We start from the raw sequence: 21,579 nt of genomic DNA on the forward strand, positions 1-21,579 counted from the left end.
AGAAAGCAAACAAAGGGATTCCGAGAAGACATCTGCAGTTCTTTTGATTTTTGCCTGAGTCAGGATTCTACTGGAAACAGGCTGTGGCTGCCATGTCGACTTAGGAAGGGACAGCGAGCCGCGCCACTGTGCACTTGCGCAGTGAGCGCACCCCCTAGCGTCCGGGAGGCCAAAGCTGGAAGAAAGCATGCGCATGCGCGCGGCGTATCCAGCGCATCCGGGCTGGAGCTCGCCTTCCCCCTCCCCCGCCCGGCGCCGCCGAAGCACCTGGGTGCGTTGCACCGCCAGAGGCTGGGCAGCTGCTCTGTGAGGGACCCCACCTGGTGGGCGCAGGCCACGCTCACCCGGCTCTGCGCAGCAGCCCTCGCCCGTTCACTGCCATTGGCGGCTCGGGCTGGCTCGGCGCGGCGCTCTGCTCCTCAGTGCATTGCTGCTCGGGGCGCTGCAGCCCGCAGCCGCCCGCCTCCCCTGGCCCTGCTCCTCCCCCGTGGAACTGGGCTGTCGGTCGTCGCCCACCGCCCCGCGGCCCCGGCGGAGCCCGGCTGCTGTGCGGCCGCTGAGCGCGCTCCCGCATCGGGCCCTCCGGCCTGTCTTCCCTTAGGACAGCCCGCGCCCCGGTGCGAGGGAGCGGTCCCTACCGAGACCGGCCGGGCCCGGCGGTGAGATGAGCTTCTTCGGCTTCGGGCAGAGCGTGGAGGTGGAAATCCTTCTGAATGATGCAGAGAGTAGGAAGCGGGCCGAGCACAAGACGGAGGACGGGAAGAAGGAGAAATATTTCCTCTTCTACGACGGAGAGACGGTCTCCGGGAAGGTGAGCCTTGCGCTCAAGAACCCCAACAAGCGGCTGGAGCACCAGGGCATCAAGATTGAGTTCATCGGGCAGATCGGTGAGTCGAACCCGGGGATCTCCCTCCCCAAACGCCGTCAACCGGGCCAGGGCTGAGGGGTGGGCGGGGAGCGGCGTGATTCAGGGCCCAGCTCTGGCGAGGCCTGACACAGTCACTCATCAGCTGCAGCCTGAGGCCTGGGGCTCAGACACAAGTCCAGCTCGTGGGCGACTCCCCCTGCCTTACTGTCCTCCCAGCCAGAAGTGACAGCGCACTGCAGGGGAGGTGGGGAGGCCGTGCGTGGGAGGGCCCTGCTGTGCCTGGTGGGACCCGGCTCTGGGTACCCCTGTCTCTTCGGCACGCTCTCAGCCCCCAGGATTTCAGAGTGAGGTGCTTGAAGCCGCAGCCTGAAGCTCTCCCAACACTGGTCTTCCCGCTGACCACTAAAGCTGCCAGACCCAAAGTTAAGCTTTTCTTTTGAGACGTGGTGTGGAAGAGAGAGCTTATCAGTTGGCTCTTATCTCTCCTGGCTGTGAACCACCTATCCCTGACACGCTTTCAGAAGGAAGACCTGTAATTTTCAGTCTCTGACTGCTTATCCCGCCTGCATTTCTCAGACTTTTATTATTAGGTTCGAGTTTTCAGTTGTCTCATTTTCTCCTTAAAGACGAAGAATGATGTTCCCCAAACCACAATTAAGTGATCAGAATTCTTAGGTGTCCTAACAGCCTTCAAACATGATCGTTAATCATGAGAACTGGACAGTAAAAGGCATTAACCATAAAGAAGATTTGGGGAGCTTCTGGTGAAGACTGGGTGTCTCCAGTTCTAACACTATTTGGAGTCTTGCACGTTATTAAAATGCTTGGGCACTTCTAAAACAAACCGTTTTTGTCATTAGGCCAAGAGTAGATTTGCCGTAAATACTCTGTGGGCTGCAAACACCTCTGGTAGAGAATCTATACCCTGTACCACACGCTGCCTCTATAACACTGTTTTCAGAGACTTCTTTGAGCTTGTTGAACTCTCATATTTTGAGGGTGTAGGAAGAAATTGGTTCTCTCCTTTTCACAGCTCCAGGAAACACTGAGGCATGGGTTAGGGTTAGGAAAAAAGGAGGAGTCCTGGTGGCCTGGTTCTGCAGTCCGCTGGTATTTTGCCTCAAGCATTTGCCTCTGGTATTTAAGAAAATGAGATCAGGTTAAAGACTGGCTGATCCAATAGGAACCTTTTTATGTTATTTTAAAGCCAGAACATGAGAGACCTGTTACTGTACCAGAAAAGGACCAGCAGAGCAAATTGATGCCTTTTATCACTTGTGATACTTTCTTGCTTCTGGCTTGATGGCAGGATCGCTCAACAGCAGCAGTGGTGACATTGGGGACCTGATAAGGCTTTGTTGCCAGAGGATATTTAGCATCATCCCTGGCCTGAATTGACCAGTTACCAGTAGCATCTCTCACTTGTGACAACAAGAATGCCTCGCACTATTGCCATCTGTCCCCTGGGGTGTAAAATCATCCCTAGTAAAAATCTGTCTGGTATAGAGAAGATGACTCCAAAGTATTTTATGTTAACCATAATATATGAAATAGTCAAGAAATCATTACCTTAATCTATCATGGGATTAGAGCTAAAATTATTAAAAATAAAGAAATCCTTGCCTCTGAGAAATGGTGTTTTGAAGTAGTAGTTTTAAAGTTACCGCATTGATTCTTCGACTCCGTAATACCAGTGTGAACAGGCGTGTTTAATCCGTACCTATACCATCACCCCCAGGAGATGGTGCCTTGCCAATTTGAAAAATGACCCAGACTATCTCTTACCCCAGACAATATGAAATGAGCCTTTGTAGGAGGATCAGTGTCCAGGCCTCCCGCTAGTCTGAACGAAATTCCTGCCTTCCTTGGTTTCTTGGCTAACTCCTTAATCCTAGCACATTATCCATGCTGAATTTTCTCAGAAACTTTTGTTGCTTCCCCTAGTAACTTTTCCTGGGCCTCTGGCCAATCTGGGCTGAGTTGACCATGAGACATTGGGGAACTTAGGTCCCTCTCTGAGCCTCAACTTTCTGAACTATCAAGCCTGGATAATAATATCCCCAGGGTAAAAATATTTGTCATGCCAGGGGAATCACACTTCACGCCCCTTACAGAGGGTTCTTGTATAAAGTTACAGCAGTTGATGTAGTGATATTTCCATTTCCCAAGTTCAGTTATCAGTCTCTGGCTGATACCCTTTTACTCTAGACCTTATACCCTACCCTCACAGTAAGATCAGCATGTTATTTACAGGGAGTGCACGTTTCAGCACCTTGCGTTAGATGTCTTCCTTCGTTCACAGAGGCCACTCACACCTGATGCTGTAGCTAGAGCCAGTCCCAGCTGCGTGCTTCCAGTATACAGCTCGCTCCCAATTATCTGTGGTTACAGAGGGCATAGTGAAAGGCTAATACAGAATTATGGATATTTCTTATTACAGTAGAACCCCCTGTAAGTTAACCAACTAAAGGACCATAACAAGCTGTCAATGGATGGAGGTGGTCAACATAAGGAATTAGGCCTACTGTACTGGGACCATACATGTAATGTGTGTCCAGTCTGAAAATTAGGTCAACTTGAGGCATTCACTGTAGGGGGGTGGTCAGCTATGGAGGTTCTACTGTGTTTGATTTTGGAATGTATTTCTTGATTGAGAAGGGGGCATTAGAATAACCTTTCTAGTTACGTTTGGTATAAAAGGGAGTTTGTGTTCCTAAAATACACACATAGACAGGTAAGTAAAAGTGTCACCAGCCTATATGGAGGCACAGAGTGACTTTTCTTAGGCTCTTGCACATGGTGGCCATAAATTTAAAATTGCACACGGACTTTATAGCCACCTTACATTTCTCCTGTTTTATCCTCCCAGTTCCCCCAAAGAAGCAGGTTATGAAGCATTAGTGTCACAAGCTAAGAAAGTCATTGAGAACTGACTCCAGGGCACCAGAGCGAGACTAGTGAGCAGCGTTGCCCAAGCTGCGGTCTTGTGGTTTTCTGGTTCATTGCTTTCTTTGACTGTGTATAAAGTGGGTGGAACTTGGGCCACGTTCTGAGGTCTAGCTGTATGGGTGACGTGCGGGTAAGACATCATTGAGCTCTGTCCCCCTTCCTGGTTGATTTGAGGCAGGCAGAGGTGTGACTTTGCCCCCTGCCCCCTTTCACTGTAACTTGCACTGTCCTCTGCATCTGTGGCTTCAGTGTCATCTCATAGTCTGACGACTCGCCCTCTCTTTCTTTGTTCTGACTGGGATTCCCTTCTGAGTTTCAGCCCTGTCTCTCCAGCTGCTTCCTAGACACGTCCCCCTTGATACCTGCCAGGTGCCTCAGAGATGCAGCCAGACAGAAACTCTGCCTTCTCTTTCTCTGCCCCAGCACCAGCACCGTCCCTGGTGCTTCTACTGATTTCTCCGTTTTGGCTCATGTCACCTGTTTCCATTCAGCCTCAGAGATCTGCGAGTTACATCAGTCTTCACTGCCCCCCGCCCCATGCATCTGGTTGGCCTCCAAGTTTTGATCCTCTGTAAAAACTCTGGGGTGTATTGTAAATTGAGGTCTCCTCTCCATTCTCAGCGCTACTGCCTTTATTGTTTCTGTGGCGGGTGGCCTCCTGAGTGGTCTTCTTGTGTTTGCTTCCCGTGCCTTTCAGGTTATCCTCTGTAAGGACGAGCTTGCCAAAAGGCAGTTGTAACAGTGTCAGCCCTTAAAGTTCCTGTCAACTCCCACTGTTTAAATGGACAAACATATCCAGATCCTTCTGGAGTGGTCCCTGCCTCGGCTCTCCCTGCCCTGCACCCACACCACTTGTGGCTTCCTCAGAACATCCTGTTTGTTTTAGAATCTTGACATCTTTGTTTTGTGTGGCAACATTTTTCTGCAAGGTATTACCTTCCACCCATGCTCTCACTCCCCCCTCAAACGCCAGCAGGAACCTTCCCTGGCTGGTTTTGGTGTGTCCTCCCCTGATCTTCCAGAGGCCTCCCTGATCCCTCTTCAGACAGGATATGACAGGGTTATGACCTTTTTAAAAAAAACTTGTCTGTACGGCTAATCTCCAGTTTTAGCGGCTAGCACACACGGAAGGGGGCCCATAGATATGTATCTGGTACGTAGGTCAGACCTAAGCATTGACAGAAACTATTCTCCAGATTGTTTTTCTCATTTCCTCCTAGATAAGGGAGAGTTATGTTAATGGAAGAAAGGGAGAGTGCAGGTTTGCCTTGCTGGTTACCCTTCAGCCTCTGGGCTTCCTGCTTTTGCTTGTGGAAGAGGCGACACTGCCTGAAGTGCACCCCTTAATCCAGGCTGATGAGCCCTCCCCATTTGCTGGCTTGCCCCTGCTGGAGCGGCTCTCACCAAGGAAGGGGCCTGGGGTGGAGGAGCCTTGAAGCTGATGTCAGCTCACCTGCTGTTGCATCTTTCCCTCACATTCTCCTGTGCCAAGCTGAGGCTGATTTTCCCCTGTATGGAAGAAAATAGGAGTTGTCAGACCTGTCGTCCATCGGGCCTGAGCCAGCTGCTCAAAAGTTTGCATGTTGCCCCCGAGGGTATGGGGTCTTGTTTATCCATGTACACGACGTGCATGCTTTTCTGTTAACCTCTGGTAAATTTTTGAGGCCCCCCCGGGATCCTTCCTGCACCTAACCTATTCTTTCTAATGACTTGCTGTCTGTTCTGACTCTGCTAGCACAGCTTGGGAAGGACATCTCTGGGCCAGGCCCACGGGATAGAAAGGTCTCAGTCAGACCTTGTCACCTAGCAGCTAATGCCCACACCTTTAGAAAGGTGCAGACATCCGTAAGGAGCACTGAGGGACAACTGTGTTTGTGAGAAGTAGGAGAGGCCGTTGTGCAGCGAAGCCTTTGGGGAACACTGGTAGGTGAGGCCTGGGCCCCCTGGGAGACCAGCGGGGTTAAATAAGCCAGATGTAACTAGAAATTTGCAGGGAAGGGCAGACGCAACATTCCTGTACTCCAAAGCCAATAGATATTATCTTGATTTTTTTTTTTTTTTTGAGACAATCTCATTCTATCACCCTGACTAGAGAGAATGCTGTGACATCACAGCTCACAGCAGCCTCAAACTCTTGGGCTCAAGTGAGTGATACCTTTGCCTCGGCCTCCCAAGTAGCTGGGAATACAGGCACCTGCCACCACACCCAGCTAGTTTTTCTATTTTTAGTAGACAAAATAGAAAAATGTAAGTCTCACTGTTGCTCAGGCTGATCTTGATCTGCCTGTCTCGGCCTTCCAGAATGCTAGGATAGATTACAGGAGAGCCACCACGCAGATCTATATTGATTTTTCAAAAGTTTTTAATAAACCCATCAGTACCAATCAAGCCTTTACTTTTAAAAGCTCCAGAGGCCTTCTGTATTTCAATTCATTAACTCTTGAAATGCTAAGTAAAAAGCATACTGAGATTAAATGGGTTGATTCCTGCCTACTTAGTAAGCTGCTAGCGCTGCAGGGGTTGAACAGAGCTGCACTGGCAGGCACAGGCAGCCAGGAGGTGCTAGTGCTCCGTAGCCTTACTAGGGGCTAGGAGATGAGTGGGGGCTGTGGCTGGCACGATCCCACCAAACTGCGGCTGGGAAAATCAGGTGAAGAGGAGGCTGTCTGAAGGGCTTTTTGCCCTTTCTGACTTAACATTGCTTCTAAGATTGGCATGAAGCCTGGATTAAACATGAGCCCAGCCCCACAGTGACCACCAGAGTGTCTATCCCGGGATGATCTATGGTGCAAAACTGGCTCCTTTTCCTTCCCAAGTGGCAGATTCACTGGTCAACCGTTGGTGGCAAGTTTCATCATGAAAACATCCTGAGTACCAAAGTTATTTCCTCCTGATGGACTGCGATGGAAACTCAAGATGGGGTAGTTACCTTAACAAAACAGTTAGTTCCTACTTCTAGCCGGACGTGTTGGACTCTGAGGACTTAGCTGGTTGACTGTGGTTGCTTCTTTGGGATGGAATAGAGGCAGTTTATAGTCTCTTCCCAGCCTTAGAGGGAACAGCCTTAGAATTAATTTATGCAAGAGAATACCAAACTTTCTGGCAAATAGGAAAGTACTACAGTTTCTGCCCTTTTGCCCTATGGTGTTTGCAGGAGCATTGCAAATAGCTTCTAAATTATAGGTTAAAAAGGCCAGTCCAGCCCTGCTCAGGTCGTACACTGGCCACCGTCCCATGACATTTGAGGTAGGAGCTGATATTTGTGTGAGTCCAGAGGGAAAGGCTCCAGGGAGAACGTGATGCTATGCAGGGAAGGACTTCTACCCCGGGTTCCCTGCAGGGCAGGCGGGACCTTCTGCACCATTGCTAGGATCCGCGAACGCTGGCAGCCCGAGCGCTCTCCGAGCCTTGTCTGTTTTGTTTATTTCTCATGTTGCCTTTGGGCTGTGCTCTCACATTTGTGTATTTTTCCGTCCTTCTCTTCCCATCATCCTCTTGACTCTGGGATTTCCCACTTAGAGCTCATGGATCCGGGGGTCTTGCCCTATCACCTTCTGTCTCCAGAAGTGGAACTGAGGCACTACGTTCCCAAGAACTGTGGAACTGAGGCACTACGTTCCCAAGTGAAGGGTTCAGCTCCCACAGGGGAGCCACCACCACCAACCAGGGCTCAGGTAGCAGGAGTAAGTGTGTTTCTGGGGCTGACCATGGCTCTGTTCCCACCCCATGCCTGCATCTCCTTACTTTTACTGAGGGGTACAGTTAGTGGATTGTTCACCCCCCACCGTTGTTTGGAGCTGTTATCTCCCATTTAGTGGCTTTGTGGATTATCATTCACCACCCAGAGTGCTGCCCGCTGCTGAGACCAATTAGTATTTGGAAGAGAAGGTGGGTTACTTGTAATGAGATTGATTAAAGTGTAACTATATAGGAGATCAGCCACAAACCATAAGCACAAACTATATTGTGAATTTATATGGAAATGGCAGCATCACTAGTGTGGGGTTATCCACACAGTGCCACCTGCCACCTTCATAAGTTAGGTAAATCTTATGACAGACCCCCCCTGCTTCAGAAGGCTGCCATCAGGGTCAGCTCCTGGGCCATCAAGGGGGTAGATTTTTCACTCAGACAAAACCACCTAAACCCATTTTTCTCTTTCTGGAAAAAGGAGGCAAGAGATCTCTTTCTTTTTGAGGGGGGAGGCAGAGTTTCACTTTATCGCCCTCTGTAGAGTGCTGTGGTGTCACAGCTCACAGCAACCTCCAACTCCTGGGCTTAGGCATTTCTCTTGCCTCAGCCTCCCGAGTAGCCAGAAATCTCTTTCTTTGGCCCAAGTAGGCTTTGATACTAATCTGGCTCAGATCTTGGGCTGTGCAGGGTGGACCCAGAGGAAATGCTGCTCTCCCCACTGCCATGAACACTCAGGTTATCCCTGAGAGAGATCACTCCTGTGTCCCAGAAATGCCCCAGACCAGGTCTCATGGGCACTTGTCCCAGAGACCACTTTCTGTGGTCTAGTCTCTTTTCTCTCCAAGCAGCAAACCACAGAAGCAGCAGGTGTACTCTGCCTACTCTATTTTCCCAGTTTAGCTGCCTTGCTTGTCGTGGACTTGAACCCAGAAGTACCTAAGCAATGGGACTGTGATGTTGCCACATGTAGTAACAGTATTATGAGTTTGCAACTGCCGGGCCAAGTGCTGGGGGGTACCAGGGAGCTGGGGATATGATCAAAATGGAAAAGAAAGGCCCTGTATATACAGCACAACTTAACATTTCAGTAGCAGAATACAGAATACAGACAGACGTAAAATAATACAAGACACATAGGTGGCATGAACTTATCATAAAGAAATACCAGAGCCTGGGCAACATATCAAGACCTTAACTCTACAAAAAATAAAAGAAAAATTGTCTGGGCCTGTAGTCCCAGCAATTTGGGTGGCTAAGGCAGGAGGATCACTGGAACTCCAAAGTTAGGTCCAGGCAACAGGAGTTAAGATCTTGTCTCTTAAAAAAAAGGAAGAATAATGAAACACCAGTACTGTTCTTGAAAAGGATGGCTTTAGAGCAATGCTTCCCCAAGACTGGCATCAGCACGCCCTGGGATCTTTTCAGAGATATGAATTCTCAGGCCCCACCTAAGACCTCCTGAATCAAAAATATCAGAGGTGTGGCCCAGAAGTCTGTGTTAATCAGCCCTCCACATGACGCTGATGTACACTGAAGTTTGAGAACCACTGATTTAGGTGGAATAACGTTAAAATGTGCGCGTCAGATTGGCTACGTGCCTTCCTTTTTGAGTGATCATGGCAGCTAAGAGCTACTTGTATATTTATGACTTCCTGTCTGCTAGTTACTATCCCACATCCTTTACCTGTGTTAGCTCCACTCTTCTCACACAACCTTATACCCCCCCGTGTTACCAGATCGTAGACATGGATGCAGTCTAGGAGGAGACCTGCGCTAATCTCAGCTCTGCAGCCCACTCTGTGATGAGAAGCCAGTCTTTTAACCACACCAGGCCTCGGTTTCCTTATCTGTTAAATAGGGCAATAAGACCTGTCCTGGCTGTCTCACAAGATTATTATAAGGATGCTATGATTACATAAACTTTGTACATCCTTTCAAAATTTATAAATGTTAAAAGGAAAAGCTATTTAAAGAAATGTGGTGTTCTTGAGATTGGTTCTGGTGACTTACTCCTTACTAAGACATGTTGTCCTGATGTCCTAGAGCAGGGTCGTATTGGGTTCTTTTTGTGCCCAGGCATTTTACTGTGTAAAATGGAAGTCTTTTGGGGAAGGGGGTCAGCAAAGGCTGGAAGGGGTCTGTTTTTGGGGGAGGGCAATCAGAAGAGTGGAACCTCCAGCCTGGAGCCCCCTTCCCAGGCCTCATGTGGCTCAGGTGCTGATAGAGGATGGCCTTGTTCTCTCTCCAGAACTCTACTATGACCGTGGGAACCACCATGAATTTGTGTCCCTGGTGAAGGACTTGGCCCGGCCTGGCGAGATCACCCAGTCACAGGCCTTCGACTTTGAATTTACCCATGTGGAGAAGCCGTACGAGTCCTACACAGGGCAGAATGTAAAGCTGCGGTAAGTTGTGCCTTCTGCTTCCCTGCTGTGCCCCAGAAGCTGCCCCATGTGGACAAGGACCTGAGGTCGTCCCCCTTTCTAAGGATCTTTATGTGGATCCCAGGAAGGACGAGTATGGTGAGCTACAGTGTGCTGGTAGAGGTTTGACAGTGGGCCCTCTGGGAGGAAAGCTGCCCGATTTCTAGTGTTTGTCAATTTCTGTGGTGTCACTGTCTCCAGCACGACCCATTTCAAGCTACCAACTTGCTGTTCCTAAATGCAGAGGTGGGGGGAGATGTCCACCTTTACATGGCAATACAAAACGTACATTCCTTTAAGAACAAAGAACCATAAAGTGTAGGGAAATAATTAGGAAGCAATGAATTTTTGGTATGTATTACTTTTGTTTTTAAGATCATTCACTGTAAATTTATATGGTTTAACTTTAAATAATGGCCGTGTTAAACAGCCAGGTCATAAAATTCCTGAAAATTCAGCACTGGGCTTTTGCAACCATGCTGGCCCCAGCACGCCAACCACGTGCCATCTCAAGCTCTGGGACTCAGCTTTCTGACTTGGAAAGTGGGTAATGGATTTGGATTCTAATTCTAGATTTGTCCTCTCCTTCTCCTGGGAGTGATAAGAAAATAAACTGTAGCACCGTGGGACAAGTTCTTAAAACATTAATGAAATGGGATTGTTTTTACTGTTCTAGTCTTGGAAACTGAAGATAAGACACTTGCCTGGGTCTCTGGGGTAAAAAAAGTACACAGCAGGGGCGCTGCCTGTGGCTCAGAGGAGTACGGCACTGGCCCTATATGCCAGAGGTGGTGGGTTCAAACCCAGCCCTGGCCAAAAACTACAAAAAAAAATACACACACACACACACACACACACACATATATACAGCGGTATAAAGACTCTTAGATGCAACCTCAAGATTATATGATGTCCCTGGCATAAAGCAGGCCACTCTTTCACTTAGAATACCTGATTCCCAGTCTTGCAAGATCCGCTTGTTTCATCACCTTGGGCCTGAGTTGGTGTAAACTGGTTGGCCTTGGGATGGTGTAAACTAGAGTAAGACCTTGACCTCCCTCTCCTGGTCTCCTCTCTCCCAGCAGAAGACTGTAGGCTCTTCTTTTTAAGTCTTTAGAGAGGTCTGAACACTGACATTACCCCCGGTAAGGACAGTGTTTCATAATTGCACTCAGGGAAGGCAGCCACAGTGATGATTATCTAGTCGTCACTTAAGCGCGACTATGGGATTCATTATTCATTCATTTATTTATTTATTTTTTGCAGTGGATTTGTCTTAGGTGTTTATGTGTCAGAAAGAACAGCGTTGTAAACAGGATGGCCATTCCTCAAAATATTAAACGTAGAATTATCATTTCTGACCCAGCAGTGCTGTTTTTGGTTGTGTATCCAGAAGATTTGAAAGTAGGTCTAAAACAGGGCCCAGGAGGAGGTGGAGAATCCGGATGGTGCCCCTGTGGAGCCAAGGGGAGAGCATCCCAAGAGGAAGAAGTGTTTCACTGACACAAGTAAAAGGCCACTTGATTTGGCCACTGGGAGGCCAAGGTATCCCTTCAGCAGAGCAGTTGGGGATGGAGGAGAAGCAAGGGGCTGGGAGTGGTGGCTAGTGCGCGAGCTGCAGGAGTCAGTACATGTCCTGTCTGGTGGCAGCGGTCTCTGAAGAAGGAAAGGAAAGGACAGGACAGGACAAGAGTGAAAGGCCTGAAGAGGGTTTTGGGCGTTTACTTTGGACCTTTTCAGAAGCTCAAAGGAAGCTTTAACTAGAGAGAGACTGACAATCTTGGGAAAAAAGTATGATCAAATGGTAGATCAAGGGTCCTATGTTAGAATCACTGGGAAACTTTTAGAAGTTCTAATACCTGTGTCCTTCTCCTGAGCAAGTATAAGTCGGATGTGCCTGGACAGCAGGATCTTGAGGGCCTCTCCTTCAGCTGATTCTATGTGCACCCACCCCGAGAGTCCTTGTGCCAGATGGAGGAAAAGGAAAGGTCTTGGGAGTCAGAGGTGCTGGTGCAACAAGGGTGGGTGATGACGCAGAGACGTGTTCAGCTCAAAGCAGAAAAGGGAGAGAACTGTAAAGTTGACCAGGAAGGCCTTCATCTCAGAGTGGAGAGCAGTCGTTGGGATGTGGCCCTCCAGATCCCCAAGTGCAGCCCTTGAGCTGAATCCAAACTTCACAGAACAGAATCCTTTATAAAAAGGATTTGTTCTATAAAAGTTGGATTCAATTGAAAGGCCGCCCACAAAGATTTGGAAGGTCACATGGGGCCTCACGGCTGCAGATTCCCCACCCCTGATGGGGGTGGGGAGACTTGGGAACCTGAGCAATTAGGGATAGATGTCTGGGGCAGTGTGATGGAGGTTACTGAGAGAACAGAAAGGATTGCCAAGAACTCAGTGTCCCATGGAGGACAGTTGCCTAATGGGTAGTGGATGTGGTTAGCGTATCTTTAAACCTGTCTCCAGTAATGCCTGGCAGGCAGTAGGGATTATCCAAGTTTTATTGAGATGAAAACATAATTGAACAGAGATGGGTATTAGCACAGGGTCAAGTCAAGGGGTCAGGGTTACTGGGGAAGGCAGTGCTAAACTGGCTGGCCACGGAGGTTAGGCTTGTCCAACCCTTCCTGGGCTGTGTGTCTGTCAACTTTCTAACTTGTTTCCTACCACAGCCTCCTCCCCAAGGGTCCTAGGTTCAGCCAGAGACCTGTACTCAAACAGACCAGCTCCTCTCTGTCTGTTGTTTGTAAGGTTTGCTGTTTCTGGAATGTCCTTTTCTCTCTCCCGCAGCACTGCACTATCTGAGTTAACCCTCCCCACGTGTCCTAATTGTTTTGTTTATTTGCCCATCTTTCCCCAGTGGACCGTGAACCTCCCAAGAGAGTGTATCTGATTCATGCTATGCCTTGCAGGGTGCTCAGCTCAGTAAATGTCTGCTGAACGCATAGCTGGCTTAATTTTTCCATTCTCCATTCCTCTCTTTTAACTATTAAAAAAGGTTTACTGATGGAATATTGTTAGATGAACAGGTGTGCAAATATAAGAGTATGAAACAAATCCCCCAAACCCAGGAATTTATTGAGGAAATAAAACTCATACACAAATTCATGGTAGATAGTAGTAAGGGCCAGAAGGGCCTCAATGTTAACACACGGCTGGATACAGAGCAGAGGAGGCACTTTGACTTGTAGCAGGGTTCTTAGCTCACAGGCACAAGCTCCAAAAAGTGATTTGGGGAAAGATCTTTGAACTCCCTGAAATTGTAGTTGCAGTATCTTGTATATAGGTGCATATGAGCATTTTTTTCTAAGAGGAGGGTCTATAAATTCAGAAAGGGATACAAGTCCTAAAAGGTTGAGCACCTTGTAAGGGGTTCTCTCAAGTGGGCCAGTTTGGTGCCCATTGCTAGGTAGCATCTGGACCAGTGGTATTTAGTCATGGCAGTCCCATCTCTACAGCTATTTCCTTCGAGCCACCATCAGCCGCCGCCTCAATGATGTTGTCAAAGAAATGGACATTGTAGTACACACGCTCAGCACGTACCCAGAGCTGAATTCTTCCATCAAGATGGAGGTTGGAATCGAGGACTGTCTGCACATCGAGTTTGAGTATAACAAATCCAAGTAAGTGTCCTGGGCCCTACGGCTATGGAATTATTATTTAATTAAGTTAAGATAGGACTTGACCCAGATATAAATCGTGGCACCCCGTGACTCAGCTCCTTCATGGTGACATGCTATGGGGTGAAGACCACAGAAATAGAGCAGTGAATATATGTGTTAAGCTACCTCCAGGTAGACTGACCAGGAAATAAAACTTCATGTGCTTATTAAACTAAGCTACTGTGTTTCCCTGAAAATAAGACCTACCCCCAAAATAAGCCCTAGCAGGATTTCTATGCATTTGTTAAATATAAGCCCTACCCCCATAATAAGACCTAGTGATGGGACATGCTGCATAGCCACGCCATGCATTTTGGCCTGGAGCAGTAAGGAAGACTGGAATATCTTTCAACTGCCACAGCCCCTTTCTCTGAGCCATTCGCACTTGCGCGGGTGTGCATATGATAACCGTGGTCGCAGGCATCCTATTGCACACGTGCAAATGGCTTGGGGAAAGGAGTTCACACGTCACCAGTGCCAGCCCCACCAACAAGGTCGGCTCCCCCTGTCAGTTCCCGAAGATGACTTAACTGTATTTGAATAAATGTAGATTGTTGTATTATGCTTAATAAAAATAAGACATCCCCTGAAAATAAGCCCTACTGTGTCTTCTTGAGAAAAAATAAATATAAGACAGTGTCTTTATTTTCGGGGAAACACAGTATGTTAATTTAAGGTGGTGTGTTTAAGTTAAACATCCCAGAATGCCTTGCAAGGTCAAGCTGAACCAACTTGAAGGCTATTTATGTTGAATTCTGGGTGCAGCTCTTTCCTTCTGCCGATGAGAATAATGTCAGAATGCCATTCTATGATCATTTGTTTCCTCCATATGTGTCTTCAGAAATCAAAATGAGGAAACCAAACACTGGCCACAGTTGGCCGCTTCCTCCCTAAACTTCCTCCCTAAATTGGAGCAAAGAATACCTGATACATTTTTTTGTCTTGAAGTAACTTTAACTAGCAATGTCAGAAATACATAATTGGGAAATGTGTATATTTTAAACAATGTTTACTGTTAGATCATCAAAATATTTTACTGTGTATAAGTCACAGTTTGACAATTTCATTGATACGCTTATGATGCACTTATGACGCATTCCGGAAAAGGTTGGAAATCAGACATCCAAGTGTAAAAGGGGCGTTCTCTTCAGAGAGCTAGAAATCCCCACAGACTCTCTGTTGAGGGCGTTCACCATGGTGTCCCCAGGCCCAGTGGCATCCAGAGGCTGGGGCAGTGGGAACTGCACCAGGTGGTTCACCTTTGAAAGGGGCTAGAAACTTGGTTCCTGGAATAGGGGTGAACAAAAGGTGTGTTTTTTCTGCTGACACCTGGCCTGAAACCCAGGGGCCCCAGTAAAATGACCACTGTGACCCCAAACCACCCCTGCTTGGCCCAACCGCACCTGTGGAACAGAGGGTGGGTGGGGCAAGCTGGAAGGGTGCCGGTCTGGGAACTGGCTCTTCCCCTTTCTCAGCCTCGGAGCTGACCTCCCTCTAGTGCCCCAGCTACCTGGGGAGGGCAGCAGCTGGCACCCTGCCACCTGTAAGAACTCAGAAGAGCCCCTGGCCCACAGTGCGTGCTAGACCAGAGCGAGTGTGGAAACAGGGACAGGACCTTCCAGATGGTGCGTCTCCTTGTGCAACAGGAGAGACAATTGCAAGTGTCCAATTCCTACGTCCCGCCTAACCTGGGACTTGGAATCGGGTCCTTTTCTGCCACTAATGATTTTACCTCAGTTTTTCATCTGGAAAATGAGGAGTTTGGACTGGGCCAGTGGGTTTCAGACCCACACAGAAGGGATGAGAAGGAGGAGGCTCTGGGTGTGGTGGCTTGAGAAGTCCCACCAAGACCAGCTTTTTATGTCTCTGATGTAGGTGTGCTTCTGTGTAAGACTTCATGTAGAGCAGGAAAGTTCAGTTCACAAAAGTTTGCAAACCTCTAGACTCGATGGTCTCAGAGCATCCCCCCAAAACGCTGCAGGTGTACTGAGGTTGTCTGCCTGGCATGTCCACAGTCTCCTCCAGACACTTATCAGCAGAAAGGTGGTGGAAAATAGAGGGGCGCACTCCAACCAGGAACCGGGTGCATACCTGACCCCACTCACATTCCAGTCAAGTTATTGATCCTCTTCACACTCCCATTACCTGTTAACACCAGGAGGCTGAATTCTAAGTCCCTGTCAGCATTCATTTCCCATGAGCTGAGCTTAAGGTTTGACGATTTCTGCCCTGCCTAAAACAGGGCTGTGCACATGAGGACTACCAGTGCTACTGACCCAACGAGAAAAGCATGAAGCTGTTCTGCAATGTGGCTGACTTCCTGCTGGCCCGCAGAGCCAGACGGCAGGCCCTGCTGCAGACGGTGGTCTGCTTATCTTGCTCCACTGCTCCGGCCTGGCCTGCCCAGCCCAGAGCAGACACCCCTATGTGATGCGAGCCAGTCCCCAAAACACATACGGGGATTAGAGAGGCCGGGAGAGACTAGTTCCCGCATTCATGGGACTGGCCTCTCATATAATAAGAGTATAAAAACATACACAAATAAAAAAGGTTCAGAAGGAAGCCACATGGCCAGAAGACAGAGCTAATGAGCAAACATGATCAAGTGAGGCATCACACAGGCAAGACGTCCTTTGCTTTGGAGGTGGAGGAATAGCAGAGTGGAAGTCAGTTACTCAGGTAACCTGAGACCCAGTGGAGACCTGTCCTGCCGCAGCAGTGAGGGCGGGGAGGTGGGCGTGCGCACGCTGGAGGGAGCTGTGACTAGCCCACACGTGTGCCGGGCGGGGCTGCACTGAAACTGCCCCACTGTGTTCCTTTACTTTCCGCGTCCAGGTACCACTTGAAAGATGTCATTGTAGGGAAGATCTACTTCCTGCTGGTGAGAATCAAGATCAAGCACATGGAGATTGACATCATCAAGCGGGAAACGACAGGCACGGGCCCCAACGTCTACCACGAGAACGACACGATAGCCAAGTACGAGATCATGGACGGGGCGCCCGTGCGAGGTGAGCTCCCGGCCCACACCGTTTCCCTAGGCCCTGCACAGAGTTTTAGAGGAGTTTGAGGGATCACGTTGCCAAAATAAGACACGCTATTAACCTGTAATTTCTTAAATTCTCATCATGTGCTGTGGGTGTCTATAAGAGGCAACAGAAAACTGGGTATGTGCAGCTTTGGGCTCCGACTTCACCATCACCCTGAGAAGTTCCCTTCTGGCCTCGTTTATGTGTTGGGCTTGTACTTGAGATTTAATCTCTGGGCACGCTGGTCATGCCTGTGAACCTAGCACCTTGGGAGGTCAAGGGGGCAGGATTGCTTGAGGCCAGGAGTGTGAGACCAGCCTGAGCATGTAATGAGACCCTGCTCTCTACAAAAAATAGAAAAATTAGCCAGATGTGGTGGCGAGAGTAGTCACACCTACGCAGGAGGCCAAGGCTAGAGGATCATCCTTTGAGCCCAGGACTGAAAACTTGAGTAGACTACGATGATGCCACTGCACTCTAGCCCCGGGCGACAGAGTGAGACCCTGTCCCCACAAAAGAAGAAAAAAGGATTTAATCTCAAGAATTATGCCTATTAAAAAAATGAAAAAAAAAGTTTGAATAGTCCTGGCTTAGCAGATAAAGTTTGGACATTTTACCACTTTTTTCTGACTGACAATCTAACATTCTCTCAGGCTCAGGAGCAAGGAATTCATGTATAGTCATCATTTTTGTGACTTAGTTCTAACTCTGGTAAAATCATTCATTCTCTGAATTCATTTGGCAAGTATGAAAGAGCCCTACTAGACACTGGGGCCAACGTTACCAGGTGCTGCACCAGCACCGGGAACTCGAGGGAGGTGGTCTTCTCCCATGCCCGTGGACCTAACGTTGGATCTGCGGTAAGTGGAGTTGAGAGGGCCTTGTAATTTAGGGACTCTGTGTGATTATTTGGAAGGACAGTCGTTTACATTCTGCACTGGCTCTGGAGCACTCAGTGATGAAACGTGCCTCTTCTCACTTTGAAGTGGTTGGTGCTTCCAAGGTTTTCTTCAGTCTATTCCGTGTGGAAGGAGGAAAGTCACAGTGGGGTCACCCGGGAGCTTTCAGCAGATTGCGGGGTGTGGGGTGGGGCCAGGTTTCCCAGCTCGCTCTCACGTCCTACTTTTTCACCGGCTGTGCAAGTAGAGCTAATGGTCACTCTTCCCCTGTCAGTGAAATGGGGCACTGAGAAACAATACAGAACAGCAGGTCATTAAAAGATCCGGTATATTTAGCCTCCGATTACATTATAGTCTGGGCCTTTCCCAGTAGAATTACTGCTCTAATTTTGTTCCACTTATACTGGGAAAGGTGATGTTAGAGCTGGAAGGGACCTAAAATATGAACCCAGCCTGATTCTGTAATTCTCCACATGAGAAATTTAGGGTCCAGAGAAAGCAGCAGACTTACTCTCAGGAGCCACACCACGGGTTAACAGACAGCCAAGAAGTTTGTTTCCACACCCACACCACCCTGCCAATCCATATTAGCGTGGGGGTGCCTTTGGGGGGCATCCACTGATTAGGGTAGAAGGGGATGGCATTGAACCTGGTAGGCGATATGGTGAGTTAGCTGGACTCGGACAGCTGCCTCTTGGGAGCCCCGGAACTAGACACACTGCATGGAGTGGAAAGACGTTTAACAGCAACATCCCCGTGCTGTTCCCACTCATCTGCTCCCGGTTTCAGAGAGGACCTTTGGAAGCAGCTTCAAGACCTGGAATAGAATTAGAGAGTTTTGTTTCCACTTCAGCAAACTGCTGGGCAGCAGAGGGCAACTTCCCCAAATCACTGGTTTCAGGGTCTGTGCCACACTCAGGGTAGCATCTCTGCCGTTGTCAGAGACCGACTTGGTGTGAGGCCGAGTGGGTCACTTTGTGCTTTGCTCTTATTCCTGCCCCCCTCTTACAGGTGAGTCCATCCCCATCCGTCTCTTCCTGGCGGGGTATGAGCTCACACCCACCATGAGGGACATCAACAAGAAGTTCTCCGTGCGCTATTACCTCAACCTGGTGCTGATAGACGAGGAGGAGCGGCGCTACTTCAAGCAGCAGGTGAGGCCCGGGTGTCCCCTCCAGGCCCCACATGCCACGGGGACAGAACAGGAAGGTGGACCCTCCTGTGGAAGCAGAGAGGTACCGGGGAGAGAGCGTCTAAGTCCCTAGGCCTCTTGTTATTGTACCGAGGGGCACATCAGAGTGCCCAGCATCCCCCAGCAAGCATGAACATCCCAATTGATACCAGGATATCAGCTTCCTCAGGCCTAGCTCCCACCACACCTGCCCTCTGGCCATGCTCTGGCAGCTGCTGCCCTTGTTAGAGATAAGCAGATGAGACTTCTGCCCAAGATTCCCCAGGACAAAGCTGGGAGCCCCTGGGAAGCCCCTCCTGCACATCCCTCTCAGGTGTCACCTTGCCCCCTCACCCCAATTCTACAGGAAGTTGTGTTGTGGCGGAAAGGCGACATCGTACGGAAGAGCATGTCCCACCAGGCAGCCATTGCCTCCCAGCGCTTCGAGGGCACAACCTCCCTGGGTGAGGTGCGGACCCCCAGCCAGCTGTCTGACAACTGTAGGCAGTAGGCCCCCAGGGCCGCGCGGCTGCTGGGCTTCCACCACGGCACCCACCCACCAACACCAGTGGCAGATTGGGGGGAGGGCCGTGTGAGGCTCAGCGGCCCGTTCTTTGCAACCTGAAAACAAATCATGTTTTTGACTTAAATTCTTTTCTCTGAAGAACCTGAGGGGCTTGGGTTGGAAAGGGACTTTGTGGCTGATGGGGCACAGGGAGAGGTGGCATCCTGGAGGCCAGTCTCTTGGGAAGAGGAGCCTTCTGTGGGCCCTCCTTGCCGGGTGGCTCTGTGTCTTACAGGAGAGCAGAGCACACATCACTGGCTCTGGGCTCTCTAAGCTTCCTTGCATGGGAGCTGAGTGTGTCCCTGGAATTCTGAGCTGCCGATAGGGCCCTCCACTCCACTGTCCCTGAGGTAGTGGCTGAAGGAGTTGGGCCTGTCCCGTCCTGAGTGCAGGGTAACACTCGAGATCAGGAAGCTCCCTCTTGAGGGTTCTTGGATGTGGTGCTCTGAAGTTTCCAGAGGCCACTTTCTTTCTGGCCTCTGACTGCTGGGACCCAGGGACATCCCTTCTCCATCTTCTCTGAATTGTCAGTAACATCGTGGGAGAGAAGCCTGTGGAGGGGCCTTGGGTACAGGGCAGCCCTGGGTCAGTGTCATGCATGAGTGGCTGCAGTGTTGGACCCAGGAGCTGAGCCAGGCCCGCTGAGGAAGATCAGTGCAAGGCAACTGTCTGCGTTCTTAAGACTTCACCGGCCACCTGAGGTCTGGGTTGTTCTAGGGTATTGCTCCATGTCCCCAACAAGCCCTCAGCAAGAGGGTCTATTTCCTTTAAGAAGAGATCCCAGGAAGGGGCTGGGACCCTTTTGCCTCCCTGAGAGTGGTCCTCATCTCTCCCCGCCCTCCACTTGGTTTCAAACACTTGCAAATTTTATTCTTAGTACCGCCCCTTCACCCCTTCACTCCTCTCCCTACGTGTTAAGGGAGGATGATGAGGGTTTCAGCAGAAGACTCTGCTACCGCAACTTGAGGATAATTCTGCTTGCCAAATTACACCTTCATCCTCGCCAACTAACCAGGTCCAGGACTGTTGGTTTAGTTTGAAAACACACATACAAAAGCTTGGTAGATGTTCTTGTCACCCCAGAGAGGAGGGCAGTCCCCCCCTTGTTGTCCTGGGCTGCGGCCTGGGGTCTACAGTAGTAAAAGTGTGTTCTTGTCACCCCAGAGAGGAGGGCAGTCCCCCCTCCTTGTTGTCCCGGGCTGCGGCCTGGGGTCTACAGTAGTAAAAGTGTGTTCTTGTCACCCCAGAGAGGAGGGCAGTCCCCCCTCCTTGTTGTCCCGGGCTGCGGCCTGGGGTCTACAGTAGTAAAAGTGTGTTCTTGTCACCCCAGAGAGGAGGGCAGTCCCCTCTCCTTGCCCCAGGCTGCAGTAGTAAAGGTGTTTAGTGTCCTCTTCTGCCTTGTCTGGGAATGACAGGAACTTCTTCTCCCCTCCCTTCCCTTTACAGGAAGACCAAGCAGATCCACTGGCCAATTAGTACCATGTCTAGTGGTCTGAATTCTCTGTAATTTGCAAAGTAGACTCCTTGGTTCCTGTGCCACCTTTTAGTAAGTGGGAAATAGGATTCCTCCTTTCCTCAGAAATCTGTGCAGTCTGGCCTTTGACTGGACAGTGTTCATGGATCAGAGCTGAGACTGGAGGGAAAGGCATGTGGGGGTGATGTCTGCAGATGACTGGGGACAGCAGAACTGAAGAAGGTGAATTTGCTTCTCCCATGCTGGACCCTGAGTTCAGATGAGACACACAATCCCCATGGGAACAAGACCCCCCTCCCCCAGCTGCCCTTGGATTACCAAGGTTGGGGCCTAAGTGTAAGAGGGGGGCAGGTTCTGGGTTCCTTGCTTTTTTCAGAGCATGAGGTGAGGCTTTGGTGTGCCTCCTTTTTTAATAGCTGGTATTCTAACTAGCAGCATTCATCAGTTCCTCTGCCTCCCAACTAACAACACAAATTCATTGTCCAACTTTCCTCACATCTTAACCTGGGAGAACTAGAAGAGTTTACTTTGATTCTCTTAGGCGCTGAGCAAAAGCCAGCTGTTGTTTTCTCTTACACTCTCCCCATTCTCCCCTTCTCTGTCAAACTGTGAGAGGCTCCTGCCTCCGCCCCTGAAGGTCCCCCAACCTGGGAGTGCACAGGTACTAAACCAAGCAGTGCAACTTGGAGTTAAGCAGCTGCAGTGTTTACATGTTTCTTAACGTGTCATCTTTTCAATGGCTGTATTTTCAAAGAACACTTGTTTTAATAGTCTGATTAAAGGAAGCCCCTGTGGCTTTGGGGGCATTGTGCCCTGGGTCCACCAGGTTCTGTGGTCTTGTCTACA

General features: G+C 49.5%; 2 protein-coding genes across 2 annotated transcripts in view; one reads left to right on the forward strand and one right to left on the reverse strand.

Moving 5' to 3' along the window:
* NCAPD3 (non-SMC condensin II complex subunit D3) overlaps positions 1-1,012 on the reverse strand; it is a 57,959-nt gene extending 56,947 nt beyond the window's left edge. Inside the window, exon 1 of the mRNA XM_003795918.3 lies at positions 639-1,012. The gene's annotated coding sequence lies outside the window, so the exon portion shown is untranslated. The remainder of the gene's footprint in view (positions 1-638) is intronic.
* Positions 253-21,558, forward strand: VPS26B (VPS26, retromer complex component B). Its single transcript, XM_003795919.3, has 6 exons — positions 253-887; positions 9,759-9,915; positions 13,392-13,556; positions 16,431-16,606; positions 18,535-18,677; positions 19,062-21,558. The coding sequence occupies exons 1-6, from the start codon at positions 665-667 to the stop codon at positions 19,203-19,205; spliced, it is 1,008 nt and encodes a 335-aa protein (XP_003795967.1). The 5' UTR covers positions 253-664; the 3' UTR covers positions 19,206-21,558.
* The last annotated feature ends 21 nt before the right edge of the window (positions 21,559-21,579 follow it).

Source organism: Otolemur garnettii, unplaced genomic scaffold, assembly GCF_000181295.1.
Source record: "Otolemur garnettii isolate 467f Iridium unplaced genomic scaffold, OtoGar3 scaffold00097, whole genome shotgun sequence".
NCBI lineage: Eukaryota > Metazoa > Chordata > Mammalia > Primates > Galagidae > Otolemur > Otolemur garnettii.

Bases quoted from the DNA above. Each gene is read 5' to 3' on its own strand.
- VPS26B (XM_003795919.3), top strand. From the start codon at position 665: ATGAGCTTCTTCGGCTTCGGGCAGAGCGTGGAGGTGGAAATCCTTCTG. The intron at 888-9,758 runs GTGAGTCGAACC...TTCTCTCTCCAG, and splicing joins TGAGTTCATCGGGCAGATCG to AACTCTACTATGACCGTGGG. The intron at 9,916-13,391 runs GTAAGTTGTGCC...CCATCTCTACAG, and splicing joins GGGCAGAATGTAAAGCTGCG to CTATTTCCTTCGAGCCACCA.